The sequence below is a fragment of the Typopeltis vanoorti genome, chromosome 7, assembly GCF_054136105.1.
Source record: "Typopeltis vanoorti isolate ZY-2024b chromosome 7, IOZ_Tvanoo_1.0, whole genome shotgun sequence".
Taxonomy (NCBI): domain Eukaryota; kingdom Metazoa; phylum Arthropoda; class Arachnida; order Uropygi; family Thelyphonidae; genus Typopeltis; species Typopeltis vanoorti.
In genome coordinates, this window is record NC_143555.1 from 67,502,281 (window position 1) to 67,528,724 (window position 26,444).

At 35.3% G+C, this 26,444-nt stretch overlaps 1 protein-coding gene across 1 annotated transcript in view; it reads right to left on the minus strand.

Moving 5' to 3' along the window:
* Positions 1-26,444, minus strand: part of ZnT49B (solute carrier family 30 member 9) — a 244,361-nt gene that overhangs the window by 19,396 nt on the left and 198,521 nt on the right. Inside the window, exons 15-16 of the mRNA XM_090395926.1 lie at positions 22,738-22,948; positions 7,723-7,785 (exon numbers count right to left, since the gene is read on the minus strand). Coding sequence (XP_090252052.1) covers positions 7,723-7,785; positions 22,738-22,948 — 274 coding nt within the window. The remainder of the gene's footprint in view (positions 1-7,722; positions 7,786-22,737; positions 22,949-26,444) is intronic.

The window sequence follows — 26,444 nt, forward strand, 5'->3', positions numbered from 1 at the left end:
AGTGTTTTAATTTATTTCCTTATACGTCATTTTGACTTTTTGTAGTATTTTTGGTGTGTATTGAGAGGGGCGACAAACTCAGGGACCGCCCCGAGCAGCAACAGCTCTAGCTACGCCACTGTGCATGGCATTATACACAACCAAAAGGTTGTGTGTTTTGCATTATGGGATACTAAGGCAATTAATGTAAAGTCATGTGGTAAGAGAAACAAGCAGTCATTTCTAGTCCTTGATCTAGAATAAAGGTCTATACTTTACTACAAATTCAAACAAAGCATTACTATATTTATGTATGAATTGATGATTTTATTATTACTTAACATTAGTAATCTCTATTTTCATCATTTCGGAGGTGATACTCAAGGAGGGAAAGGGAATTGCATCAACTCACCTATATCTTGGACTTCCTTTGAAACAAAAATTGTAAGAAAAAGGCAAGATAAATACCTGTTCAATCATTCATCTCTAAATCTGTTTAAGTGATTATAATCATATATTAATCTACTTATACATTGCAGAATCAATATTGTTCAACCATTGTTACTATCTGCTAATTCATAATTTTCTTCAGAATTCTCATCCGTTTTCTAACCACACTCTCGGGGTGCTGGGTGCTTAAGGGTCAAAGCTGTATAACTGAAAGAAGATCTCCATATAGCCTTTAAAGAATGCAGAGAACCGACAGGGCTTCTGATCTAATGTCCAATCCTCACCTTCTTGTGGTGCACCAGATTAGGTATCTACCTGGATACTGAACAAACGATGATGGGCTGACAATTTGGGATTTAACCAACTAAATTATATTCTTATTGGCTTAAACCACAATACAAATCATGCCAGCTAGGGCATCGCCCGGTTAAACAAGGCCCCCCCTGGACCAAATCCAAAACACACCGCAACTCAATATCATCAGAGTTCAAGATTGCTACTATCAACATAAGAAGCTTGAATGGCAAAAAAATGGAGCTAGCTGAGGAATTGGATAAGTAACACATCGACATAATAGGGGTGACTGACTGAAACAAAAAAGACAAACTGGTGAGTTCTTTCTAAGCAATAAATACAAAAAGTTATACTAAGGCAATGACAATCAAGAAAAAGAAGGAGTAGCCATAATATTCAACACTAAATAATGAGGCCAATCTTCCTGAATGGCAGGCAAATTTCATGTGGGCAAATATCAGAATGGGTAACTGGAAAATAAAAATTATTTGTGCCTATGGTAACACAGAAGGTTCTACTAAGGTAGAAGTGGAGGAATTTTTTGAGGCTTTAGAGAAAGCAACTGACACAAAGAAAAATGAAAAGTTGGTCCTTGTTGGGGATCTAAATAGCAGAGTAGGAAATGATTGTCAGACATACAAAAATATTTTGAGAAAATTTGTAGAAAAGAGCAAAGCTAAACAATGACAAATACATTTTGGATTTCTCCTCAGGATATGAACTGGTTATTACTAACACAATATTCCAAGATAAAAATGTGCACAAATTCACATGGAGAGAAGAGACAAGGAAAAAGAAAAGTCTCATTGACTATATTATTGTTGATAGTGATGTTTTCTCTCTGATGCAGAACACTGGAGTGCACAGAGGATTTCAAATTGGAAGTGATCACCATTTAGTCTTGGGAAGGATAAAATTGAATTTCATATTGAAAAGAATAACATGTAAGAAAGTTTTAAAATGAATAAAAGTTGAGCAGCTCTCAGATGTGAACTGTAGACAACATTATTGACAACATCATTCAAGAAAATATGAAAAATTTTGGGAACAGGAACCAAACTTTGGAGATTCAGTGGCAAACCCTGAAGAAAACCCTGATTAATTCAGCCAGTGAGGCATGTGGTGAGGTTGTCTGCAAGGATAGAAAAATCAGAACTCCATGGTGGACACAGGAAATTAAAGAGGCAGAGAAAGAAAAGAAGAAAGCATATCGAAAGTTCCAGGCAAATAAGTCAGCTTATGTTGTTAGAGAATACAGAGACAAACGTAAGAAGCTAAACACTGTGTAAAACTAGCTAAACAAAAGTCATGGGAGAACTTTGGCAAGAACATAGAAAATAAATATCAAGAAGGTGGGAATATATTCTGGAGGTTGTTGAAGAAGCTCAGAAATGGAGGAAAGAATGCCAAAAGGAATTAGAGATGATAAAGGTGACATGAAAACCGGAGAAAAAGGTATCCTTTAAGTATGGAGTAATTACTTCGAAAAATTGCTAAATGAAACAAGCAGAGACCGCACAATGGTAAAAAAACACTCAACAGCCATCAAAGAACTGAAATTTTGAAAGGCAGCAGGAGTAAATGATATGTGACCAGAAATACTCAAGTATGGAAGTATAAAAGTCTTATAGTGGCTGCACTGCAAAGTTCAGAAGGAATGGACATAGGGACGAATTCTGGATGATTGGAGTAGAGCTCATATAGTACCCATATATAAAAAAGGGGAAATAAAACTGAATGTGAGAATTACAGGGGTATTTCTCTACTGAATATTCCTGGTAAGATTTATGAACGTATACTTGAGAAACGGTTGAGAAGGACTGTGGAAGAAAAGCTTAGTGAAGAACAAGCTGGATACAGGTCAAATAAAGGCTGTCAGGATCAGATTTTCACTTTATGACAAATTGTTGAGAAATCATAGGAATATAACAAAGATCTGTATTTAAGTTTTCTAGATCTGGAAAAGTCTTATGATAAGGTGCCAAGAGAGAAGCTATTCAAAATGCTACAGTTGTATAGTGTCAGTGGGGCATTATATCAAGCAATACTTAGTCTTTATTTGAGTTGTAAGTCAGCAGTTAGAATTGAAGGAAGTACAGGAAGATGGTTTAATGTTAAATCTGGTGTCAGACAAGGATGTACATTATGAAGGAAAGTGGTATTAAACCTGATATCAAAATTCGAGATGTTAATGTTAGCTCTTTGTTTTATGTAGATGATGTTATACTTCTAAATAAATCTACTACAAGTCTGCAAGATTCCCTGACTAAATTGAATAACTATTGTAATAGATATGGTATGAAGGTCAGCAATAACAAGACAAAGACAATGAAAATAGGTAGAAACATTAAATATATAAACTGCATTGTGAATGGAGAACCTATAGAACAAGTAAAACATTTTAACTACTTAGGCACGATATGGTAAATTAACTATGGAAATAGACAACAGAATCAATAAAGCTGGTATGGTAGGAAATCAACTGCATAAATTTATATGGAATAAGAGGGAAATTAGTCAAAACTCTAAATTAGCTGTATACAAGACAGTGTTCAAACCAATTTTAACTTGTCAATCTGAGAGCTGGGTCAGAAATAAAACACTTGACCAAAGACTAGAAACCACAGATATGAGAGTCCTGAGAAGAAAGATTAAGGACATGAACAGATGGAATCAATGGCAATATCATATTAAAAATGAGGGTATTAGGAAAGAATTTGACATTGTCAGCATCCAGAAATGTGTTAGCAGAGCTCATCTCAGGTGGTATGGTCACTTAAACAGAATGGGCAAGGAAAGATTAGGAAAACAAGTGTTCTCTTGCAGAGAACACTTGTTTTCTCTGGCAGAGAACACAAATGACCTGCCACAGGTTGGCAGGTCATTTTCCTCTGGGTTGTTTTCCTGCCAACTTGTGGCAGGAAAACGACCCAGAAGAAGACCAAGATATAGGTGGATTGATACGGTACAAAGTGCTTTAGACGATAGAAATATAAGATCTGATAATGTTGTAGTCTTGACAAGTAACAGACTGATTTGGAGGAAAATTGTAGATAGGAAGTTAGTAATGATGTAAATTTTTCATGTAGTATTATCAAATCCTGTACACCCCTAGAGGGTACATGTCAGGAATTTGATGATGAACCACACTCTCATATCCACATGTTAAAACTATCTTAAACATTATCATGTACGCTTGGTAGCTTGATCTTTTGACTCATTTTATCTCCTATCCAATATAAATTTACTTGCCTGGCTTTACATCATATCCTTACTTACACTGCTGTCTATTCTCTCTCTCTATGTTCACTGGGCATCTACAGATGCCGTATGGTCACCCTGATGCTCGGTGATGTGCCACACCAGGCCTCCTCATGTAGTCCTGTTGTTACTTTCTGGCAGCCTCAACTCTCTGAAGATCAGTCACTCCACACACACCATCCATCCATCTCATTGATGGTCTACCCCTTCCTCTTTTTTCCAGGAACTTTGCCTTCTATTAATGTTCTGAGAAGTCCCCCTTATCATCCTTTCTATGTGTCCAAAATATTTTAACTTTCTTCTGTCAATATCCTGAAGGAGCCTTAAAGTTCTACTGATCTTTTCTAACACCCATTCATTTGTACGCCTTTCAGTATAATATGCTCAACAGCCTTCTGTAACACCACATCTCAAAAGCAGATATCCACGACTTCATTAGGTTCCAAGTCTCACATCCATAAGTCGCTGTTGGAAAAACAACTGCATCTGAAATCCTCAATTTTGTTCTCATGGAGATAGATCCATTCTTCCTGATTTTAGACAGGTCTGTGACTGTTGTTTTAGCCATTCCTAACCTTTTTCTGACATCTTCTGAACAGCAATTCTTCACATTAATAATGGATCCCAGATACTCAAAACTTGCTGACTTCCTCAATTCTTTCTCCATTCACATCCACTTGTTTCTCAAGAGCTTCTCTGTTTGTATTTCCTTTGAGAACCATAATCTTTGTCTTGCTAGGATTGAGTTGTAGTCCTCTGTCTATTTCCATATATTTAATTTGCAATCATCACTAAAAAAAAAAACATTATGGGAAGGGCCCTCAATAAAAGTCAAAATTAGTATGGGTAGCAGATCTTCCCATAATGCATAGCATTATACATACCCAAAAGGATACTTGCCTTGCATTATGGAATGCTAAGGATTAATATAAAGTCTTTAACTTCTACATGCAAGTAGCCTAGCTATGAAGATACTTTATGCACAAACTTTGTTTGCGTACACTTCGATAAAGGTAATTCTTGACAAAAATTTGGCAAAAACTAGCTGAATTTTCATCAAGTTTTTGGTTTTTTTTTTTTTGATTTTAGTTCACTATTTTGGTTGAGTGCTGCATGTTTTAACGGTCTATGATGTTTATTAATAATGTTAAAATAGTTGCCATTTGTAGTGTTGTATTCATGTTGTGTAGCTATAAAATGGATACATCTCCAAGAAAGCATTCAAATATATGTACTCTTTCTCAGCACATATCCATAACTAAAATACAAATTGCCAATGAGTTGGTATTGGTTTGGGATGTAAATGCAACTTTAAATAGGTTTAGGGAGATAGGTACATTTTCTCTTGACAAAAAAGAAAAATGTGAGCAAAAAAAAAAGGACAACTACACTTATCCAGATCGTTTACTAGTTAGGAAAAGCAAAATGAATCCAAGCTATTGTCTGCTGTAGACTTCAATAGAGATTTAGCAGCTAGTGGGATTAATATTTCTAACATGACAGTCTGTCAAAGATTTTTGTAAGCAGAGGACTGCCCACAGACCAAAAATGAAACAATTGTTGATGAAGGTTATGCAGAAAATAATGCTCCAGTGGGCACAAGTGTACAAAGATTGGACTGCACAGAAGTGGAAGATCATATTCTCAGATGAGAGCCATTTCTTTGTCCAAAGAGAGCGATTACCCTATGACTGCAAATCAGTAGCTGAAAAGACTTCTCCTACCCATCTTCAACAAGCTCCTAAACATCCAGCTAAAAACATGTTCTTAGTTGTTTTAAATATGATGGTCCAGGATCACTTTATGCCTGTTGACGGTATGATGAAAAGTGAGCAATACATAAAAATAGGGGAGAAAAGAGTGGTCCCACAGATCCAGAAAGACCAAGAAATCATCTTTCAACAAGATCTCACTCTGTGCCACACTTAAAAAAAAAAGTGAAAGAGTTACTCAAAAATCACAACATCCAACTGCTTCAGTGGTCAAGTAACTAACTCTCTTGACATTAACCCAATAGAAAATTTGTGGGCCATAGTGAAAAAGAGACTTAGAAAATTAAATTGTTATACAAAGGATAACTTAATACAATCCATTATAAAAGTATGGTTTCGAGATGCAGAAATAAGAAAAACGTTTCTACGTTGGTAAAGTCTATGCCTGAGCAAATTAATGAACTTATTAGTAAAAGAGGAGCACATATAAATGATTAGGTAAGTTGGTTTTGTACTTATTTTCTTATAAAATTAAAATTTTTCTTCACTGTTTACCAGAAACCGACACATACCAGCCAATATATACACATAAATTCCTACCACCACCCAACACAAAAACTAGGTGTCATCAATGCTCTGAAGATCTACTCTATAATGAACAGGCACTGAAAAACGAATTTAAAGTGATCAGCAATATTTTTCAAAAAAATGGATGCAGCCAAAACACTATTAACAAAATTCTATACAAGACCTCAATAAAAAACAAAGACAAACCAAACTACAGTAAAACTATAACCATTCCCTACATTAAATGGACATCAGACAAAATAAACATAGTACTACAAAAATACAACCTCAAAGCCACCTTTAAACCTCCTGCAAAATTAAAAAGCTTACTCAACTCATCCAAAGACTCACTCCCTCCGCTGGCCCACCCTGGAGTATACCGTATTTACTGCACCTGCAACATACCATACATAGGAGAAACAGGATGCACAATTTCGATCAGACAAAAAGAACATAAACGACACATCAAATATAATAATTATGGTGAAGCTGGCCTTTCTGATCATGCCCTAAACACCTTACATAGAATTGATGGAAAAGCACTAGTTGTCTACATCACAGCAAAACATGGTATGAATGGAAATTTAAGGAAGCCTGTGAGATCATTATCAACCAACCCCAATCTAAACAATAATGATGGTCTAAAAATCCCCTACATATGGAAGGCATATATTCGTCCTACGACTCCTTCCTCTATAAGAACAACTATAAGCAGAAAATCCACGATCCTAAATCTAAAATAACAACTTTAATAATAAAAAAATAGGACATCACTATTAAAGGAAAAAAATAAAAATAAAAAATCTATAAGAAAGAATGAAGAATGTTTATTCATGTTGTAATTTGTAAATAATTTTTTATTTTTAATTTTAAATCAAAAATAACAATTGTAATAATAGAAATAGGACATCACTGTTACTGGAAGGAAAACCATCTGTAAGCAAGAATGCTTATTCGTGTAATCATAAATTAAATCTAGCTTGATGTTTTTTTTTTTTTTTTTTTTTTTTTCTTTTTCACTAGAGGTCATGCCAGTGAGTAGCATGTGATCAAATCATTGTTTCTCTAGCTTACGGTTTGAAATGTAACGCAATTTGTCTTGTATATTTATGTATGCTCCAGATGATGATCTTGATATGAAGATCGAAACGTCGAGATAATAAAAAGAGTTATTTTAACACGGTTGTAGAATCCATAATTTCAAATATGATCGATAATACAGAGTTACAGATGGTCAAATTCTAGCCTTAAAGATTCTTATAATAAAAACAGTCAGTGATTTGTTACGGTAACACTATGAGATATTTTTAACTCAAAAGTCAGTCCCATGTCTCTTGATTTAAAAATCCTAAACATTTCACAAGTAATAAATCCAGACTTCTGAAAAATTCAAATGACTGCATATATAAATGAAATAAAAGTTGAGAAAAACTATAAAATCATAATTTTTAAAGCTTACCTAATCATCACATCATTTTCCATTTCCTTGTTGATCTGCTGCATCATCTTAATAGGAATTGACCTAGCAATAATGAAAGTAAAATTTGAGTGTTTTTTTTTTTTTTTAAGTATTTTAAAAAAACGCATATTATGAAATAAATTTCTGAAAAGTAGTATATAATAGACATATAACTGAAAACCATCACTGCCTGGTGTGGTTCAAATCTCAACCAGAGGTATGGATGTTTTCTGAAAAACTTCAGAATATATGAATTTCTTGCTTGTTGTGATACCATCATCTCCTGCTAGACATGAAGCAGCTTGAAAAATGAAAATGTATGATTTCTAGAACCCTTAGCCCATCTGTATATTTACAGAATTTTTTCTGTAGAACCAATATTAATGTACTACAGGCTTGCATGTATGGGATTCACATAAAAAAAAAATAATATAGACAAAGAATAAAAGAGAAGATAAGAAATATTTATTATTTTATAGCAAAGTAGGCATAGTTTTGACACAGTTTGTGTGTCAAAAAATTGACTACTGCATGCACTTTTACATGTGTTGACCAACATTTAGAGACTTGTCTGTTGCTTATGTTATAACATGAGAAACACAACATGTTAGAAGATTAATGGAGTATTGACAGCACTAAAGGATTAAAAAGAATTTTTAATGCTTCCAATATTTAATCACGTGGATATGATTGTGAAGTCTATGCCATCTATGGGTGTTTGGGGAAGGCCTAGTTTGTAAACTGGGACTTCTGACAATTAATGTTTCCCAAATTTTGGGAACTTTATTGGAACCTTATTTGTTAAAATTCGATTGAATTCTGAGTACCACTGCAGATTCCAAAAACAGTCTTTTTTTTTTTTTTTAAATTTACTGTGATGGAACATGGTGGTTTTTTCCTGAAGATCATGTGAGTGGTATCTGTATGCTTAAGCCCAGTATGCAAGAACTTTCCTATCCCACTTGAATAGCCAACATCCAAAAATCCAATTCACAACAGAAATAGAAAATAAAACAGTCTGTCCTTCCTAGACACTCTAATTGCAAGGCAACCAAATGGATCTCTAACCTTCACCATATATAGAAAAAACACATCTATAATCATATCATTCCCCCCCTCCCAACAACATGGAACTATAAAAACCTTAGTCTATCAGGCAAAATTAATTTTCTCAGATAACACTGCACTCACCACAGAACTCATATAAAAAGCACTTTTTTGGCCAATGGCTACACTTTTACCAGATAAAAAGAATTCTAACACCGAGTACTCCCCCCCCTACCAAATACATATTACAGCGAATCTATCACCATCTCTTATATTTGTGGCATTTCAGAAAAGGTGATCAAGATCTTAAAAAAGGACAATCGTGTGATCATTTATAAACTGCACAGAAAGCTAACAATCTTTATCCACTCCTCCCAAAGACCAACCACTAGATTTACTTCAAGCACACCAGGTACCCCGCAGCTACAACTATTCATACTATAGCCAAACAGGCAGGAGAGCAATATCTGTATATCTGAACACCAGGACTACATTTGGTTCACACCACCACCATGGCCACTCAGAATTAGCAGACCATGCCCTGGACACTCGGCACAGGATCTGTAGGAAAAAAGGTGCACTACATCACTGAAAAAAATTTAAATTTGAGAGGCTTTTCCTCAAATCTACTTACTTAGTAGAATTTGAGAGCCTTACTTAGTAGGCTAAGCTCTTACCAACTATTCAAATCTAAATAAATTATGACTGTATCAAACTGCCTCTCATATGGGAAACCCTCATCTGCAGACGTTCAGCCTAATGGCCAAGAACACCAAACCAAAGCCAACAGGTGCATAAGTAAAGAGCTTTAGGCCAGCCCCTGTATCTCTCCTGCTCCATCTTTGTTACTGAAGTGTGCATGCATGCATATGTTTGATACCAATGTATTAATCCCTGAAGATGCCAATTTAACTTTGGCATAATATAGGAAGTGATAATTAAAATTTTTAGTTATCTAGTCTAGAAATTTTTTGCAAGAGACAAAATCAAGAAGAGAAGTATCAATGGAAAAGGAGTGGATTCTATCTCCCAAAACAGATAAACTGGCCAGAATACACATGCAGTGAATAAACTCCAGATGGAATGGAGTTGGATTGATTGTGGCCCCTTTCAAGACTTCATTGAGATGCTGAGTAATAGTAACATCCAGCTTTTTTTTTTTAAGTCTAAAGATAAAAATTACTCATTTCTATGACTGAAATACAATCTGAATTTTTATATGAAAATCTAAAAACATAATCAATTGCAACAGAAATTAAGTGCACTTATAATGGTATATCAGTATTTTGATAATTTGTTTCGTGACATTTTTCTAGAAATTTCATTCATAGCATGGTGCTTAACCAAGGACCAGGACATATCAGCTACCCAGATAAAATGACTAATACACACAAATACATCTCTATTATCTCTGAATTGCTGTTATGGAGAGGGGGGAAAAAATAGCGATCTATGAGAAAAGATATACTAAAAGCAGTTATGTTAATTTGTTTTCTCAGTATTGATTACAAACACAGAATGATAAGAAAATAATATTTATTAACTTATTAGCTAATATTTCACTGGTATTATATCCAGCATCTTCAGAGCATAAGAACAGTTTGTCACAGTACACGAACCAACAAAAATTTGGTATAACAGTGGGACTAGTTTTAAAAAAATTGTAACAGACAAAACAAGGAACTAAAGTCCTAATTTGGCACCATCTATATTGGAAAAGGAGAGAAAACAAGTATTAATTAAGTCTTAAAATGACTGTCTCCCAGATTTTTGGTAAATTTATACAGCCATACTTGTTGAGGTTTGGAGTATGTTTTAAAGCTGCTGTTGATTCCAAAAACAATCTCTCTGACTTATAATGGTTTCTGTGTAGCACTTTTGTTTTCTTCCATTTTAACAGGGCACTTCCATTTGAAGTACCCTGTTATTGTAACCTGGCTTACTACGGACAGACAGGAAGAATTGTTGACATCTGCCTTGGGGAACATAAAAAACACATCCAGCACTATCATTATGGCAAGTCGGGTCTGGCAGACCATGCCTTGGATATTCCTTCACAGAGGATCAATGGAAGAAAACAAAAGTGCTACACAGAAATCATTATAAGTCAGAGAGATTGTTTTTGGAATCAACAGCAGCTTTAAAACATACTCCAAACCTCAACAGTATGACTATAAATTTACCAAAAATCTGGGAGACAGTCATTAAAATCAAATTAATATTTGTTTTCTCTCTTTTCAAACATAGATGGCACCAAATTAGGACTTTAGTTCCTTGTGTTGTTCATTATATATATATTTTTAAACCAGTCCCACTATTATACCAAATTGTTGTTGTTTCGTGTATTGTGACAAACTGTTTTTGTGCTCTAACAGATAAGCATAGGTGTCAACAGTTATTCATGACTTATTTTTAACAGTATTAACACACCCAACAATTTTTATCAAAAGATGTTTTATTAACTGCTTATATTTTGCTGAATTTCAAATCAGTATCATCAGAGCACAACATAGCTTGTATATGCAACAGTGAGTAAATGAAACAATATAATTGTAATGGACAAAAGATCTACCTCTAATGTTGCAAAAAAAAACATCACAGCTATGTGAGAGTTACTCTTAAGATAACAATAATAGTCTCCCAAAATTTTGGCAAATTAATGCAACCATATTTGTTCAGGTTAGGAGAATTCTTCAGGGCCATGGCTGACTCAAAAAATAATCTTTCAGATCTGTAACGACTTCTAATACATTCATTTTCTTCCATCTAATTCTGTGTGAAGGGGTGTCCAAAGCATGGTCTGCCAGTCCTGACTTGCCATAGTAATAGTAGCAAATGTATTTTTTATGTTCTTCCAGGCAGATGTTCACTGATCTTCCTGTGCCCATAGTAGGCCAAGTCACAGGGAACTTCATACACTCGCTCGCCTAAGGATAAACTTCACCCTCTAGCACACCCTGGAGTTACTATGAAGGAAACATGAATTATGATGCCTACAAGTGGAACACCTGTACTGATCTTAAATCATTGCCATGTTGCTTGGTTTACAAATATGATACACTAAGTACTGTTGCTTCCTATGTGTAGGACAGCAGGACCAGGAGCAATCATTATGCTGTTAAACTATGGCCTTTGTATACACATTTCACACCTGGAGAAAAGAATGTTAAACATGTGCCATTGGTACAGACAAAAAATCAATTTTAAGCAGAGTTTCCATATTTGAAACAAAAATTTCCAAAAATAAGTGATGCAAAAGGCATTAGGACAGTCATTCTAGATGATATTGTCAACATTTATATCATAAAAATGTATAGACTTGTTTCTCAGAAACTATATGTGATAGGAAAAAATTAAAAACATATTTGAAATCTGTATGAGAAATTTAGTAAGAATCACACACAGTTGGAAAGGAAACAAAAAAAAAAAAGTTAAAATTTGTTAGACACAAAATAATAATAATTATAATTTTGTGTAAATAAATATCAGTCACTTAAATTTGAGGGATAAATGTTGGAAAAAATTTAGCCTTTCATTTTAGTAAAGATATTATTATTATTTCCCTCAAGAGCTCAATTTAGTGAGTACGGGAGTGGCAAACACGAAGTACCTAATGCTGGGCCATGCCTTATTCATGTAATATATATCTGTTATAATGTCTGTAGACTGGTCCCTACTCTTCTTTCTTTCCTTCTTGCTCATCCCCCCATTCTTTCCTATTTTACTTTTCCTTCGTCTCTTGCAGATTGTTTAGCCTTACTTAGTAGGCTAAGCAAACACAGAAGAAGGCAATGGCAAACCACTTCTGTATACATTTTCCCAAGAAAAGCTTATGAACAGAGGGTTAAGTTATTGTGATATAGTACTGGAAGATGGGACACCCAGGTCTACTGGGGAAGAGCAGAGAGGAATTTCCAATGTAGTTAACAAGAATGATGAAGCTCGATCAAAGCCTTCCAGAAGTTCAACTTCTGAAAGAGTTAATCTCATAAGAAGATGCCTCTGCTTTACTGATTTACATAAAATAGGAACATGGAATGTAAGGAGTATGTATCAAGGAAAACTGGAACTGGTGAAAAAAGAAATGAGAAGAATTTGAGTTAAGATGTTTGGAATCAGTGAACTGAGATGGACAGGAATGGTGTTAAATTGTGAATGAAACTATGTTGTGTAATTTATTTTTTTTCATTCACATTTAACATTGCTTATTATGTATTAATCATAATTTGTATAAGGATTATTTATTCTAAACTTAACCTACTATTAATTTATTAAATAATAATATGTGTAGAAATTTATGATAACTAAAATATATATGTAAAGTAACGAAAAGTGTATTATAAATAATTGTATACGTAATGAAAGAGCTGATTAAGTAGCTCAAATATTCTGTTTATTCTTATTTGTGAAAATTTAATGTTATGTAATCACTTATGTAAGAGTAGAGCGTTGTATTACATTAGCGAAATGTTTACGTTCATGCGTTGTCATGGAGACGCATGAAATAAACAAGCACGAGTCGAAGAGTGCGTGACCTTGGAACCAGAAAGGAGAAAGGAGGCAATAAGAATTTTTAGAGAGAAAAGAAAAGAGTTTTGCGGAGCCTCAAGGAAGGTACGATACAAGCAAAGAAGTGAAAAAAAGATTATAAATTCTTTAGGGCAGAAATTCAAGAGCATAGTATTTAGAAATGAGCAAAAAACGCAGTGAATCTTATACTCAGCTGCAAGTGAAATCAGCTGTGGTTATAGAGGAAAATTGATGTTGTAATCGGATAAATAAAGAACTGGACATTCAATGGGAAATTCTGATTAGTTCCAGTTAATCTTGGATTACGTCTTAATTCTGTGTTGCCCTGAGAAGAATATAATGAACTTAACTTGTTGTAGAAAAGTAAACAAGGAAGGATATTAGTACCTTATTGCTGTTTTTTTAGAGTAGTGAAGCGCGATTAACAGTAGTTCAGTTAAAGCGTTGGAGAATTTTATTTAATGTGTTCCGCTAGCTGAAATAAGTTAATTCATAAGTGTGGTCGCAATAAATTGATGTATTGAAGATTGTATCTGGTAAGAGTAGTCATACATGTTTGTTTATTCTAACATTAACTATAGTGTATCTTCTAAGTTCAAGGTCCGAAATAAGATTGCTTGGAATAATGTCTACCTTGATTAGTGCCTGCTGTGAATTTAAACATTAAGTACAACTGATAGATGTGTGCAGACTGATCAAATGAGAAGTTTTGTTTTATTAACTTGAATTAAGAAAATTTATAATTTTGAAGCAGTGAATTGTATGTTAAAGTTTAGAACATTGAATTGGAATGAGTGACTTAGCAAGATGTATTAAGTTATTTGTATTGTTTCATTTAAAAGTAGAATTCATGTATTTGCTATATTATATCGTATATTAAATGTTTTATTTTGTTAGTCTAAATATTGTGTTTGCCTGAACTCCCTTTTATTGCACCGTTCATAAAAAATTCGAATCTTGCGGGTGCCCCAAGTAGAATAATAATAAATGATTCGGCCTAATGAGAAGACTGCTAACTTAATTAAGAATTGATCCTACTATTTTATATAGACTAATCTAAAAATAGGGTGGCGCAGTATAATTATAAATTTCCCTATTTTTGGATTGGTGATCAATTCGCAATTAGTTATTTTATTTATAAGAGTGACTTGAAACTAGATGGTAAATTAGAACACAACATGAAAATAGAACGTCACGACAATGGGTCACTTTGATACCAATGATTTCACGATGTATTACTCTGGACATGGAAACCTTTGAAGAAATGGAGTAGCATTCATAGTTAGAAGAGAATACAAAAATATATTTTGGGTTACTACCCAGTGTCCGATAGAATAATTCTAATCAGAATAAAAGCAATTCAAGCAATACAGATTCAAGTGAAGATGAGGTAGAAGAATTTTACAGCAGCTTGCAACAAGTAGTATACAGTACTGATAAAACAGGCTTCCTTTTGATATTAGGTGTTTGGAATGCAAAAGTGGGTGAAAAAGAAGAACGAGGCATCACTGGAAAATTTGGTTTAGGGCTGAGAAATGAAGCAGGAGAAAGTATGTTGAAGTTTTGTGTTGAGAACAGTTGTGTTATTGCAAACTTGCTTCCAACAACATAAAAGAAGATTGTACAAATGGACTTCACCTAATGGAGAATACAGAAATTAGATTATATTGTTGCAAGCAGAAGGTGGAGGAGTGCTATCCAAGTGCAAAACACTATCTGGTGCAATACTGTGGGACAGATCATGAATTATTGATAGCTTAAGTTAAATATAAATTAAGGGCTAAGAAAAAACAAAAAGGACAGTATCAGATTTGATTTAGATCATTTAGATCCTATAAATGAGGCATTTAAAGAACAAGTTGGAAAGAAATTAAAATGTTTGGAGAAGACAAGAAGAGAATTAGAAGAACTGTGGGAAGAAACAAAATGTACAATCACAGAAGCAGCAAAGATGCTTAATAAAGTAACAAGAAAGAAAGATTGTAAATGGCTGTCAGAAACTATTCAAATAGCAGAGGGAAGAATAAAAATGAAACTTCAGAGAAACAAAGAAAGGGTTTAGACAACTGAGTGCAGATTTCTAAAGACAGGCTAGGAAAGATAAGGAAAACATCTAAACAAAAGGTGCAAGGAAAATGAAGAAAGCCATATTATGGGTAGAACAAGAGATATGTTTAGAAAAATAAATGATGTTACAGGGAAGTTTATCCCTAGATTAGGAGTTTATTATGTTGGAGGTTTAATGGATTTTTTACAACACTCAGAAAGAATTAAATTAGAATTTAATACTCCTATATTTCGTCCTAGTCACTAGGACATCTACGGGGATTACAAAAACAATTAATGTAACATGCACACAAAAAAACTTACAATACTAAGCCCAACCACGTGGGTGACACTAAAGTCCTATCTAGGTGGAGCGCCCTCTAAGGGCAGTAGTAGGTGGCCTGGAATGTAAGGTGAGACCTCTGGTGATGAGTGTTTCCCAAATCTTCGGAAGCTTAATGCAACCGTATTTGTTAAGATTTGGTTGGTTTCTGAGAGCTGCTGCTGCTTCTAAGAAAAGTCTCTCTTTCTTGAATTTGCTATGGTAGAGCATGGTGGTTTCTTCCATGATACTCTGTGGGTAGTGTCCAAAACATAGTCAGCCAAGCCTGAATGGCCATAGTTGTGTTTAACGATGTACGACTTGTGTTCCTCCAGGCAGATGGATGCTGATCTGCCTGTCTGTCCAAAGTACACAAGCTTACAGGAACAGGGTACTTTGTAAACTCCAGGCAGAGAGGGAGGGGGGAGCTGATCTTTCGTAGAACGGATAAGGGTAGCAAGTTTGCGGTAGGGCTTATATGCTGTGTGTAGGTTATACATTTTTAGTATCTTGGCTATTTTTTCCGAAGTGCCTCTGATGTAGGGTATGGTGATGGCATTTTTAAATTCTTGTTGACGAGAGGGACGGGGAATGGGGGAGGAATTGATTATTTTTTTGAAACTGTGTTCACTGTAGCCATTGGAGAGGAAAGTTCTGTGTATGTGGTTAAGCTCAGTAGTGAGGGCGGTTCCACTGGAACAAAGATTGTGGGCTCTCTTGGTAAGGGTTTTAATGATGCCATTTTGTTGTGAGGGGTGGTGGTGGGAGAGTTTGTGAATGTATCTGCCTGTGTGTGTGGGTTTTCTGTATACAGTGAAGGCAAGTGTATCATTGGGCAGGCGCGTGACTAAGGTGTCTAGGAAGGGTAAACAATTGTTTTTTTCCTTTTCCATAGTAAACTGGATTCTTGGATGTAGGCTATTGAGATGACAGAGGAAGGAGTCTAATGTGTCTGGGCTATGAGGCCAAATGGAGAACACATCATCTACATATCTTAGCCAGATAGAAGGTTTGAGTGGGGCTGAGTCTATGGCTCATTTTTCGAAATCTTCCATATAGAAATTGGCAAAGGGGGGGGGGGGTGAGAGGGGGGGGGGGTCCATGGCGGGCTTGTAGATTTTTTTTTTTTATTCCAAGAGAAATACCCAGAGTTGATGGCAAAGGAAAAGAGATCTAAGATGTCAGAGGGGAAAACGTTTTCTAAGAGAGATAAAGTGTCAGTTAAGGGAATATTGGTAAACAAAGAGGAGATATCAAAGCTTACCAATATGTCTGTATTGTTCAAGGTTAAATTTTCTGTGAGGTCTTTAAAGTGGGTCGAGTTTTTTATACAGGAAGCTGAATTTCCGGTGAGGGGGGGGACAGAGAGTTGGCCAGCTGTTTAGACAGTCTGTAACAAGGTGCATTGGTGGCATCTACTATAGGTCTGAGTGGGGAATTGGGTTTGTGGATTTTTGGTAAACCGTATATTCGGGGGGGGACGGGAGTGGAAAGGTTTAAGTTTTGGAAGATCTGAAGGATGGAATAAAGATAAACAGACCCCTGATAAATAACATAAGATATGAAGATGACATTGTACTTATGAGCAAAACAGAGGAAGGCTTGCAAAGAATTTTGAACAGACTGAACAGGGTTGAAAATGAGAGATGCAAAATGAAAATAAACATTCAGAAGACAAAAGCGATGAAGATTTCAAGGAAAGGATGGGATGGAAATCACTTTGAATGGACAAAGAATAGAAAATGTAAAAAGTTTTGAATACCTTGGGAGTTGGATAACAGAAGACAATAGATCTAATTATGAAATTAAGAACAGAATTAAAAAAGCAAAAGCAGCATTTTTCCAAATATACCACATATTAGGTACAGAAATCTGAACAAACGGTTGAAAGTAAGAATCCTCAAGACAATGATCTGGAGTATGAGGACGTATGGATGCGAGTCCTGGATGATCAATAAGGAGATGAGTGACCGGTTGAATGCATTTGAAATATGGTGCTTGAGAAAAATGGATCGTATCAGTTGGACTGAAAAAGTGAGCAATGAAGAAGTTCTTAAAAGATTCAAAATGAAAAGAGACTCTATGGCTAGTATCCAAAGAAGAAAAATAGCGTTTCCAGGACATCTGATGAGGGGGTTCTTCAGGAGAGCTTCCCAGAATAGTATTGCAGGGGATGGTGGAGGGAAAGAGAGGAAGACCCCGACTGCAATGGAAAGACAACATCAAAGATTGGATGGGCAAGAATCTTACAGAAGCAAGAGACAGAGAGGCATGGATGTTGAAAGTTTATTTTTCACTTGGTTAAACTATAATAAATTTAGTTTAATCCTTTATCCAAGTGTGAGCAAACAAAGTTTGCGCCTGAAAGTATCTTCAGGACTGGGTTAAGGTAGTAAAACACCGGGCAACTCGTTGCAAAGGTGGAGCAAGCTTACATCACTTCTATCTCAGTATCTCCCAAAACACATCTCCTTGCGGATATGTATAATGCTATGCATTAAGGGAAGGGCCACTACCCAGACTAGTTTCACCCTTTATTGAGGTCTCTTCAGTGGGAGCCAGGCCCAGATTCCCACTGAAGAGACCTTAATAAAGGTCGAAACTAGTCTGGGTAGTGGCCTTTCCCTTAACGCATAACATTATACATATCTGCAAGGAGTTGTGTTTTGCATTATGGGAGATACTGAGATAGAAGTGATGTAAGCTTATATCACTAGAAGTGATGTAAGCTTGCTCCACCTTTGCAACGAGTTGCCCAGTGTTGTACTACCTTGCCTCAGTCCTGAAGATACTTTCAGGCACAAACTTTGTTTGTTCCCACTTGGATAAAGGATTAAACTAAATTTATTATTAGAAAGGCATGGAAGCGGACTGTTCATCAGCTGCAACCCTCCTAAAGAGAAAGCCACAGGATTAGATTAGATGATTATATATATATATTTGATATTGTTTTATTGTACATAAAGCCATGCAATAAATTTCTTAAGACAGTGGTTCCCAAACTTTTTTGGTTCACTTAGTGTATCAGGATTTTTCCACGGGCATACCTACCTAACAGTTGAAGTGCATAGTTGGTACAATTAAGTTGTAAGTTAAAAAAAAATAAAAGAAACACGTATTTCAAATTCATAAACATTTTATGTAAAAAGTATTAAATAAGTACACATTATGAACAATGAATCATTGAATAAATAAGGTGTAATTAGTGGGACAGGTAAGCCTGATGTTCGCTGAACATCTTCACAAATCTTGGAATCAAACTTGTACAGTGTATGTTAGATGTCCTTCCTATCAACACATTGATGGTCCAATTCTAAAACCACGTGGTTTAAGTGTCATTTCAGTGAAAATATTGAAATATTTTGCAGCACCCCCCAGGGTACCATGGCACACAGTTTGGGAACCCTGTCTTAAGCAACAAATTAACATTGCATTCAACTAAATAACATACCAGATTTTCAGAACATCTGGTTGATTTTTCAGTAACACATCAGTCAAAGAGAAATAATTGGAAATTGGACAGAATGTATGCTAATGAAAACTAAGAGAAGAACAAAACCAGGGCTGACAAATCATAATGCACCAAATTCCATAATAGAAACGGGAATACTTCAACTCCATCTCAGTTTATGTTATGGAGTTAGGTACAACACAATCTGTCAGTGTGATTTGCTATCGTGTACTTAGCCAAAGTGAATTTTGAACTAAATACAGTGAGTTTTTTTTTACATGATATAATGCAGTCCTGAGATCCTCACATAAACAGAACATAATTTTCCTATTAAAATGCATGTAAAGTAGGGCAACGCATTTTGTTTACATGATATAATGTTTTCCTCAGACCCATGAATAAACAAAAATGGTGTGAGCAGAACATAATTTTCCTATTTAAATACATGAAAAAAGTAGGAGAAATGCATTCTGCCTCTGCTTAACTTGCAACTTTTTTAAATTCATCCAATATATGAGAGTTTTGCTGAACCTTTCCATTGCAAGTGTCCAGTTATGTGTGTTGCAGGATAAGAGGTCAGCAGTGGATCTTGAAAATCAGTATGGTAGAATCCATACTGGTTTTTGCAAATTGATGGGCCTCTACATAGTGAAGTTGGCTATTGATGACTTCCTCCATTATTTTGGGGAGGACTGAGGTGATAGCAATTGGTCAGTATTTGACAGTACACTTCTATCTCTCTCTCTCTCTTTTTTTTTTTTTGGAATAGGCAAGATATGGCATTGCTTCACAGATTGAGATAAATACCAGCTATTTATAATAGATGGGGTGTTAGCTGTGGAGTACAATGTTTGAGAACAAATGGATAGATGCCATCAGGACCAGGAGACTTTTTAGTGTCCAAATTATTTAGTAAATTTTCTGATGTCTTTTTTGTCAAAAAACTATAGGAGGTATACTGTGTTTGGATTGTGATTTTACCTTGGTCCTCAATGCAGGAGTTTGAGGAAAAGATGAGGATGAAAGAGAGGGGGGAAGTATAGGTGGTTCTACTATTTTAGTTTTCTACTATTGGCCTTTGTGAAATCAGATTTGGATCTTCTGATAACTGTTTGCATTTGTTGCATGTCTTGGTATAGGCAAAGTATGAAGTTGGAGTTCTCGATGAAAGCCATCCGCAGTAAGCTGAATTTTTTTCCTTCAACTGTTCTGATATGCTTTCTGTTGAGCCAGGGCCTAGAAAGCAGATGAGGAATCTGAGTAGAATGAAAGATGAAGGCTATCATGCCAGTGAAGATAATTTCTGTGACTCATTCAGAGTAGGTATTAGAGTCAGATGAGCTGAAGCAATAGTCTGACCATGAGAAGAAGGGTAGAGGTTTCAGAGGTCATCTCATTTGGCACCTTATAGTGCCAGAGGATGCAAGGTCTGTGCGGTTAGCCTAGTGGCTTTGCGCTTCGCAACCATATGCTTGGGGAAGGAGTGTCCCAGGTTCGATTCCCGTCAAAGACATGAGGAACTTGACGATCTTCCTCAGCCATAGCCAAGTTAGCCAGTCTTGGGTGCAGGCAGTAGGATTTTTCAGCCAGTTTATCTAGCATTTTTCATCCCGCAAGCAGGCAAACCGGCCCCTTGAACATACGCTCCTACAGTCAAAAATATAACCCCCACCCAGTGGCAGGCTAGGCGACAGGTCAGATGGAAGTGGTACTAACAAGAAGTCACATCTAAGTAACATGCGGACCCTGCATAGGAAGCAGGAATAACGCGTAGTGAAAGAAAGAAAGAGTGCCAGAGGATGCAAGGTTGGAAGTGACTTGGGGAAGGGTGCTCTGTGAGAGAGAGGAGACTTAAACAAGATTCTAGTCTGAGTTGCCGAGAGGTGATCTGTATGGTTTGCATTTGCATTAAGATCACTGCTTATGGCAAAGATTTCCGTCTCTCATCTAGCTTGGTAGGTGATGTTAGGGAAGTTGGAATTATGGACATTGAGGTCACCTAGGAAGATGACCTCATCTTCCTAGGCAACCTTGGATGATTTGATTGCAGATGGTCGAGATTCATGAAGAGGTCCAAGTAGTTATTGGAGTTTGGAGAACAGTAAATGCAGAAGATGAATATTATTAGCTGGGGGTGAGGAAACCTTGAGCCATGAGAAGGTCAAAATCAGATGATTCTAAATTAGCATAGAACTCTGGCATAGAATGTCTGATTATGCAAAGCATAAAGCCACCCATGTGGTGAAAGGAATTGTGTAATGTGCAATTTGAATATTGGAGGTGGACAGTAGTGGATGAAGATGCTTTGGGTTTTTCAAGTGTAGAAGGTCTGGTCTAGATGAATGTAAGTGATGGTAAATGTCATTTATGTTGGTGTTAATGCCACAGATGTTAGTGAAGTGGATGTGAAAGTGAGTTTTAAATGAGATTCAGGTATGGTTTGTATGTAGTGACAGGTTGTATTGTGTATTTTGTAATGGAATTAGTTTATGAGGGAGACTCCTTTTTGTCTGTAAGGATCATCATTAGTTTGTTCATGGTTAGATGGAAGGATAGAGTGAGTGCATGCAGAAAGAGAAGCTCCTTGCCATAACATGGCCTATTTAACGTGGTCTATTTAATTATATTACACAAAAATCATTAAGTAAGCATTTTAATTAACATTCTTCCATTTAAACTCAATGCTCTTTTTTATGGCAGCTGACTGGCTGCTTTCAGAGCATTGTATCACATAAATTTTTGTTCTTATGTTATGAATTTACTGTTATATTTTTTCTGTACTGGAAGTGCAGAAAATCATAGAGGTCATTATTAATTCATTGTAATTTCATTCTATTTAATAAAAATTTATTACAGAATTATCAGTTAAGCAATGACACCCAAAGTCTTACAAAAAAGTTACATTCAACACAGCACAATATAAATGCACACTGTTATAAAATTCTATTAATAAAATTCATATGGAATGCTGTACTATAAAACTGGAGTGTCGAAATAATGAAAAAATGAGCACTTAGTAAGACATCAGTTCAGCTTGAGACTAATGACAGAGAGGATGAATGCTAGACAGTTCACACAGGCACTGTGTGAAGGATGAGTCATCTATTGGACTTACATCATTTACCAGATTTTTCTTGAATGTTCCTAAGCACATAGCTTTAAATTGTGCATGCAAATGAAATGAAAATGGCTAAATACCAGATTACATAAGTTCAAATTCAAGTTCAACAGAGGACTTCTTTTATAAACTTAAGTCTCAAGTTTCTGGATGGTAACAATTAATAGCATTTGCAGGATACATTGTTCTCATTAATAGAAATTTCCCAAAAGGTTGGAACATTTCATTTAAAGTCAATGTTTTGAGTTTTAGTTTTATAAGTTCTTACTTGAAGCAGCTAATAGGCTAAATGCAAAATGAATTTCTATATTTAACAATGTTTTTATGTGACCAAAGGTAATATTTTATTTTACTCTCAACATAGCTTTCTGGCATTTTGAATAATATACTTTTAATATTATTTACAAAACAAAACATTTCTCTCTCACTGTGTTTTTTAATAACAACAAAAATTAATACACACACACACACATCAAAAACTTCTTTCAAAAATTTCCATACCTTCCAACAAGTGCAGCACTATTAGTATAAATAATAAAAGATGCCACTGCTCCCAGAAGACCACCCACTAGAAGTGAACCAACAGCATCAAAGATTGAATTTCCAAAATATGTTGTAAGACCCATACAAGATCCTGCTATTATCACACCAATTACAGCAGCCAAATCTTCTAACAGAACAACATTAACACTGGGATCTTGACTGCGAAATACTAGTAATAATAAAAGAATAAAAAAAAAAGAGAGAAGTAGATGTGTAAGTTACTGATCTGCTTTTAACACACATGCACAAAAAAAAGCAAAATGAAACTTCTCCAATGAATATAATAACATGAATATTCCTCATGTTAATCATGCAAATGTTAAGAGATGCTAATTATTATAGTAATATTTAACAGCTTACTTTATCACAAAAATAACTTTAACATCATAATCAGAGTGCTGAAAACAGTTTCATAGAAGTAAGTAATATGCACCAGCATGAAAAGATTAAAACAGTAATTTAAATGTGGCTAAATTCCAATGTCTCAAAACTTGGTCATGAGTAGAGTCATACAAGTTTCTGCTATTATTACACCAGCCAAATCTCAAACAGAATAATAGCACTTTTTTTCATCATCATTATCATCATCAAATATCTGCCATGTACCTTCATGGGGTGTACAGGATATGATAGTACTACATGAAAAATTTACATCATTACTAACTTCCTATCTAGAATTTTCCTCCAAATTAGTATGTTACCTGTTCAAGACTCCAACATCATCAGATTTTATATTTCTTTCTTCTAAGGCACTTTGTATAGTATCAATCCACCTATATCTTGGTCTTCCTCTGGGTCATTTAACTGCCAACCTGGCAGAGAACACTTGTTTTGCTAATCTTTCCTCGCCCATTCTGTTTAAATGACCATACCACCTTAGATTAGCTCTGCTAAATGATATAATCACGTAATCACAAGAAAGATATTTATTTAACCAAATATTTCGGTCTGGAAATAGCAGACCATCGTCGGTGGTATTACAAGAACAGTTTAAAAAATATACAAGCTAGAATACTAACAATAGATCGTTGAAATTAGAACATGCCGCGTGATGTTCTAATTTGTATATTTAGATTTGTATATTATTCTAGCTTGTATATTTTTTAAACTGTTCTTGTAATACCACCGACGATGGTCTGCTATTTCCAGACCGAAATATTTGGTTAAATAAATATCTTTCTTGTGATTACGTGATTATATCATTCAGTCTTATGTTGCAAGTATCCTTAAAACAACAAACTAGCTCTGCTAACATATTTCTGGATGATGACAATGTCAGGTTCTTTCCTAATACCCTCATTTTTAATATGATATTGCCATTGTTGACATCTGTTCATGCCTATAATCTTTCTCAGGACTCTCATATCTACGGTCTCTAGTCTTTGGTCAAGTGTTTTACTTCTAACCCAGCTCTCAGACCCATAAGTTAAAATTGTTTGGAACACTGCCTTGTATACAGCTAATTTAGTGTTCTGACTAATTTCTCTCTTATTCCAAATGAATTTATTCAATTGACTTCCTACCATACCAGCTTTGTTGATTCTATTGTCTATTTCCATATTTAATTTACCATCTTCACTAAAAATCGTGCCTAAGTAGCTGAAATGTTTTACTTGTTCCACAGGTTCTCCGTTCACAACGCAGTTGACATTTTCAACGATTCGGCCAATTTTCATTCTCTTTGTCTTTTTATTGCTGACCTTCATACCATATCTATTACAACAGTTATTCAATTTAGTCAGAGAATCTTGCAGACTTGTAGTGGATTTATTTAGAAGTATAACATCATCTGCATAAAGCAAAGAGCTGACATTAACATCTCCAAGTTTGATATCATGTTTAATACCACTTTCCTTCATAATGTGATCCATATAGATAATGAATAACAGAGGGGATAATGTACATCCTTGTCTCATACCAGATTTAACATTAAACCATCTTCCTGTACTTCCTTCAATTCTAACTGCTGACTTACAACTCAAATAAAGACTAAGTATTGCTTGATATAATGCCCCATTGACACCATATAACTGTAGCGTTTTGAATAGCTTCTCTCTTGGCACATTGTTATATGCCTTTTCAAATCGACAAAACTCAAATAGAGATCTTTGTTATATTCCCATGCTTTCTCGACTATTTGTCGTAAAGTAAAGATCTGATCCTGACAGCCTCTATTTGGCCTGAATCCAGCTTGTTCTTCCACAATTCTTCTCAACCATTTCTCAAGTATACTTACATAGATCTTGCCAGGAACACTCAGTAGGAAAATACCTCTGTAATTCTCATATTCAGTTTTATTTCCCTTTTTATATATGGGTACTATGAGAGTTCTACTCCAATCATCGGGAATTCGTACCTCTGTCCAGGCTTTCTAAACTATGCAGTGCAGCCACTTCAAGACTCTTATACCACCATACTTCAGCATTTCTGGTCGAATATCATCTACTCCAGCTGCCTTTCCACATTTCAAGCCTTTGATGGCTTTTTCTACTTCAAGTATGGATATGTATTACTGCATGCCCGGTCAGTGTTTTTTACCAATGTGATGTCACCACTACTTGTTTCATTTAGCAGTTTTTCAAAGTAATTACTCCATACTTCAAGGATATCCTTTTCTCCTGTTTTCATGTCATCTTTATCATCTCCAACTCCTTTTACAGCACTCTTTCCTCCATTCTTAAGCTTCTTCAACAACCTCCAGAATATTTTGCCACTTTCTTGATATTTATTTTCTATATTCTTGCCAAAGTCCTCCCATGAGTTTTGTTTAGCTAGTTTTACACAGTGTTCAGCTTTCTTACATTTGTCTCTGTATTCTCTAATAGCACAACCTGACTTATTTGCCAGGAACTTTTGATATGCTTTCTTCTTTTCCTTCACTGCCTCTTTAACTTCCTGAGTCCACCATGGAGTTCTAATTTTTCTATCCTTGCAAACAACTTCACCACATGCCTCTCTAGCTGAATCAATCAGGGCTTTCTTCAAGGCTTGCCACTGAATCTCCAAGGTTTGATTCCTGTTCTCAAACTCTCAGTTTTTTCTTCAATAATCTTTGTGTATTTTAGTCTACAGTTCACATCTGAGAGCTGCTCAACTTTTATTTGCTTTAAAACTTTCTTACATGTAATTCTTTTCAATATGAAATTCAATTTTATCCTGCTCAAGACTAAATAGTGAACACTTCCAATTTCAAATCCTATGTACATTCTGGTGTCCTGCACCAGGGAGAAAACATCACTATATCAATAACATAGCCAATGAGACTTTTCTTATTCCTTGCCTCTTCTCTCCATGTGAATTTGTGCACATTTTTATGTTGGAACATGGTGTTAGTAATAACCAGTCCATGTCCTGAGCAGAAATTCAACAGATATTTGCCATTATTATTAGCTTTGCTCTTTTCTCCAAATTTTTCCAAAATATTTCTGTATGTCTCACAATCATTTCCTACTCTGCTATTTAGATCCCCAACAAGCACCAACTTTTCCTCTTTCATTGTGTCAATTGCTTTTTCTAAAGCCTCATAAAATTCCTCCACTTCTACCTTAGTAGAACCTTCTGTGGGACCATAGGCACAAATAAGTCGCATTGTCCACTTCCCCATTCTCATATTTGCCCACATCACTCTACTTGAGACTGCCTGCCATTCAAGAAGATTAGCCTCA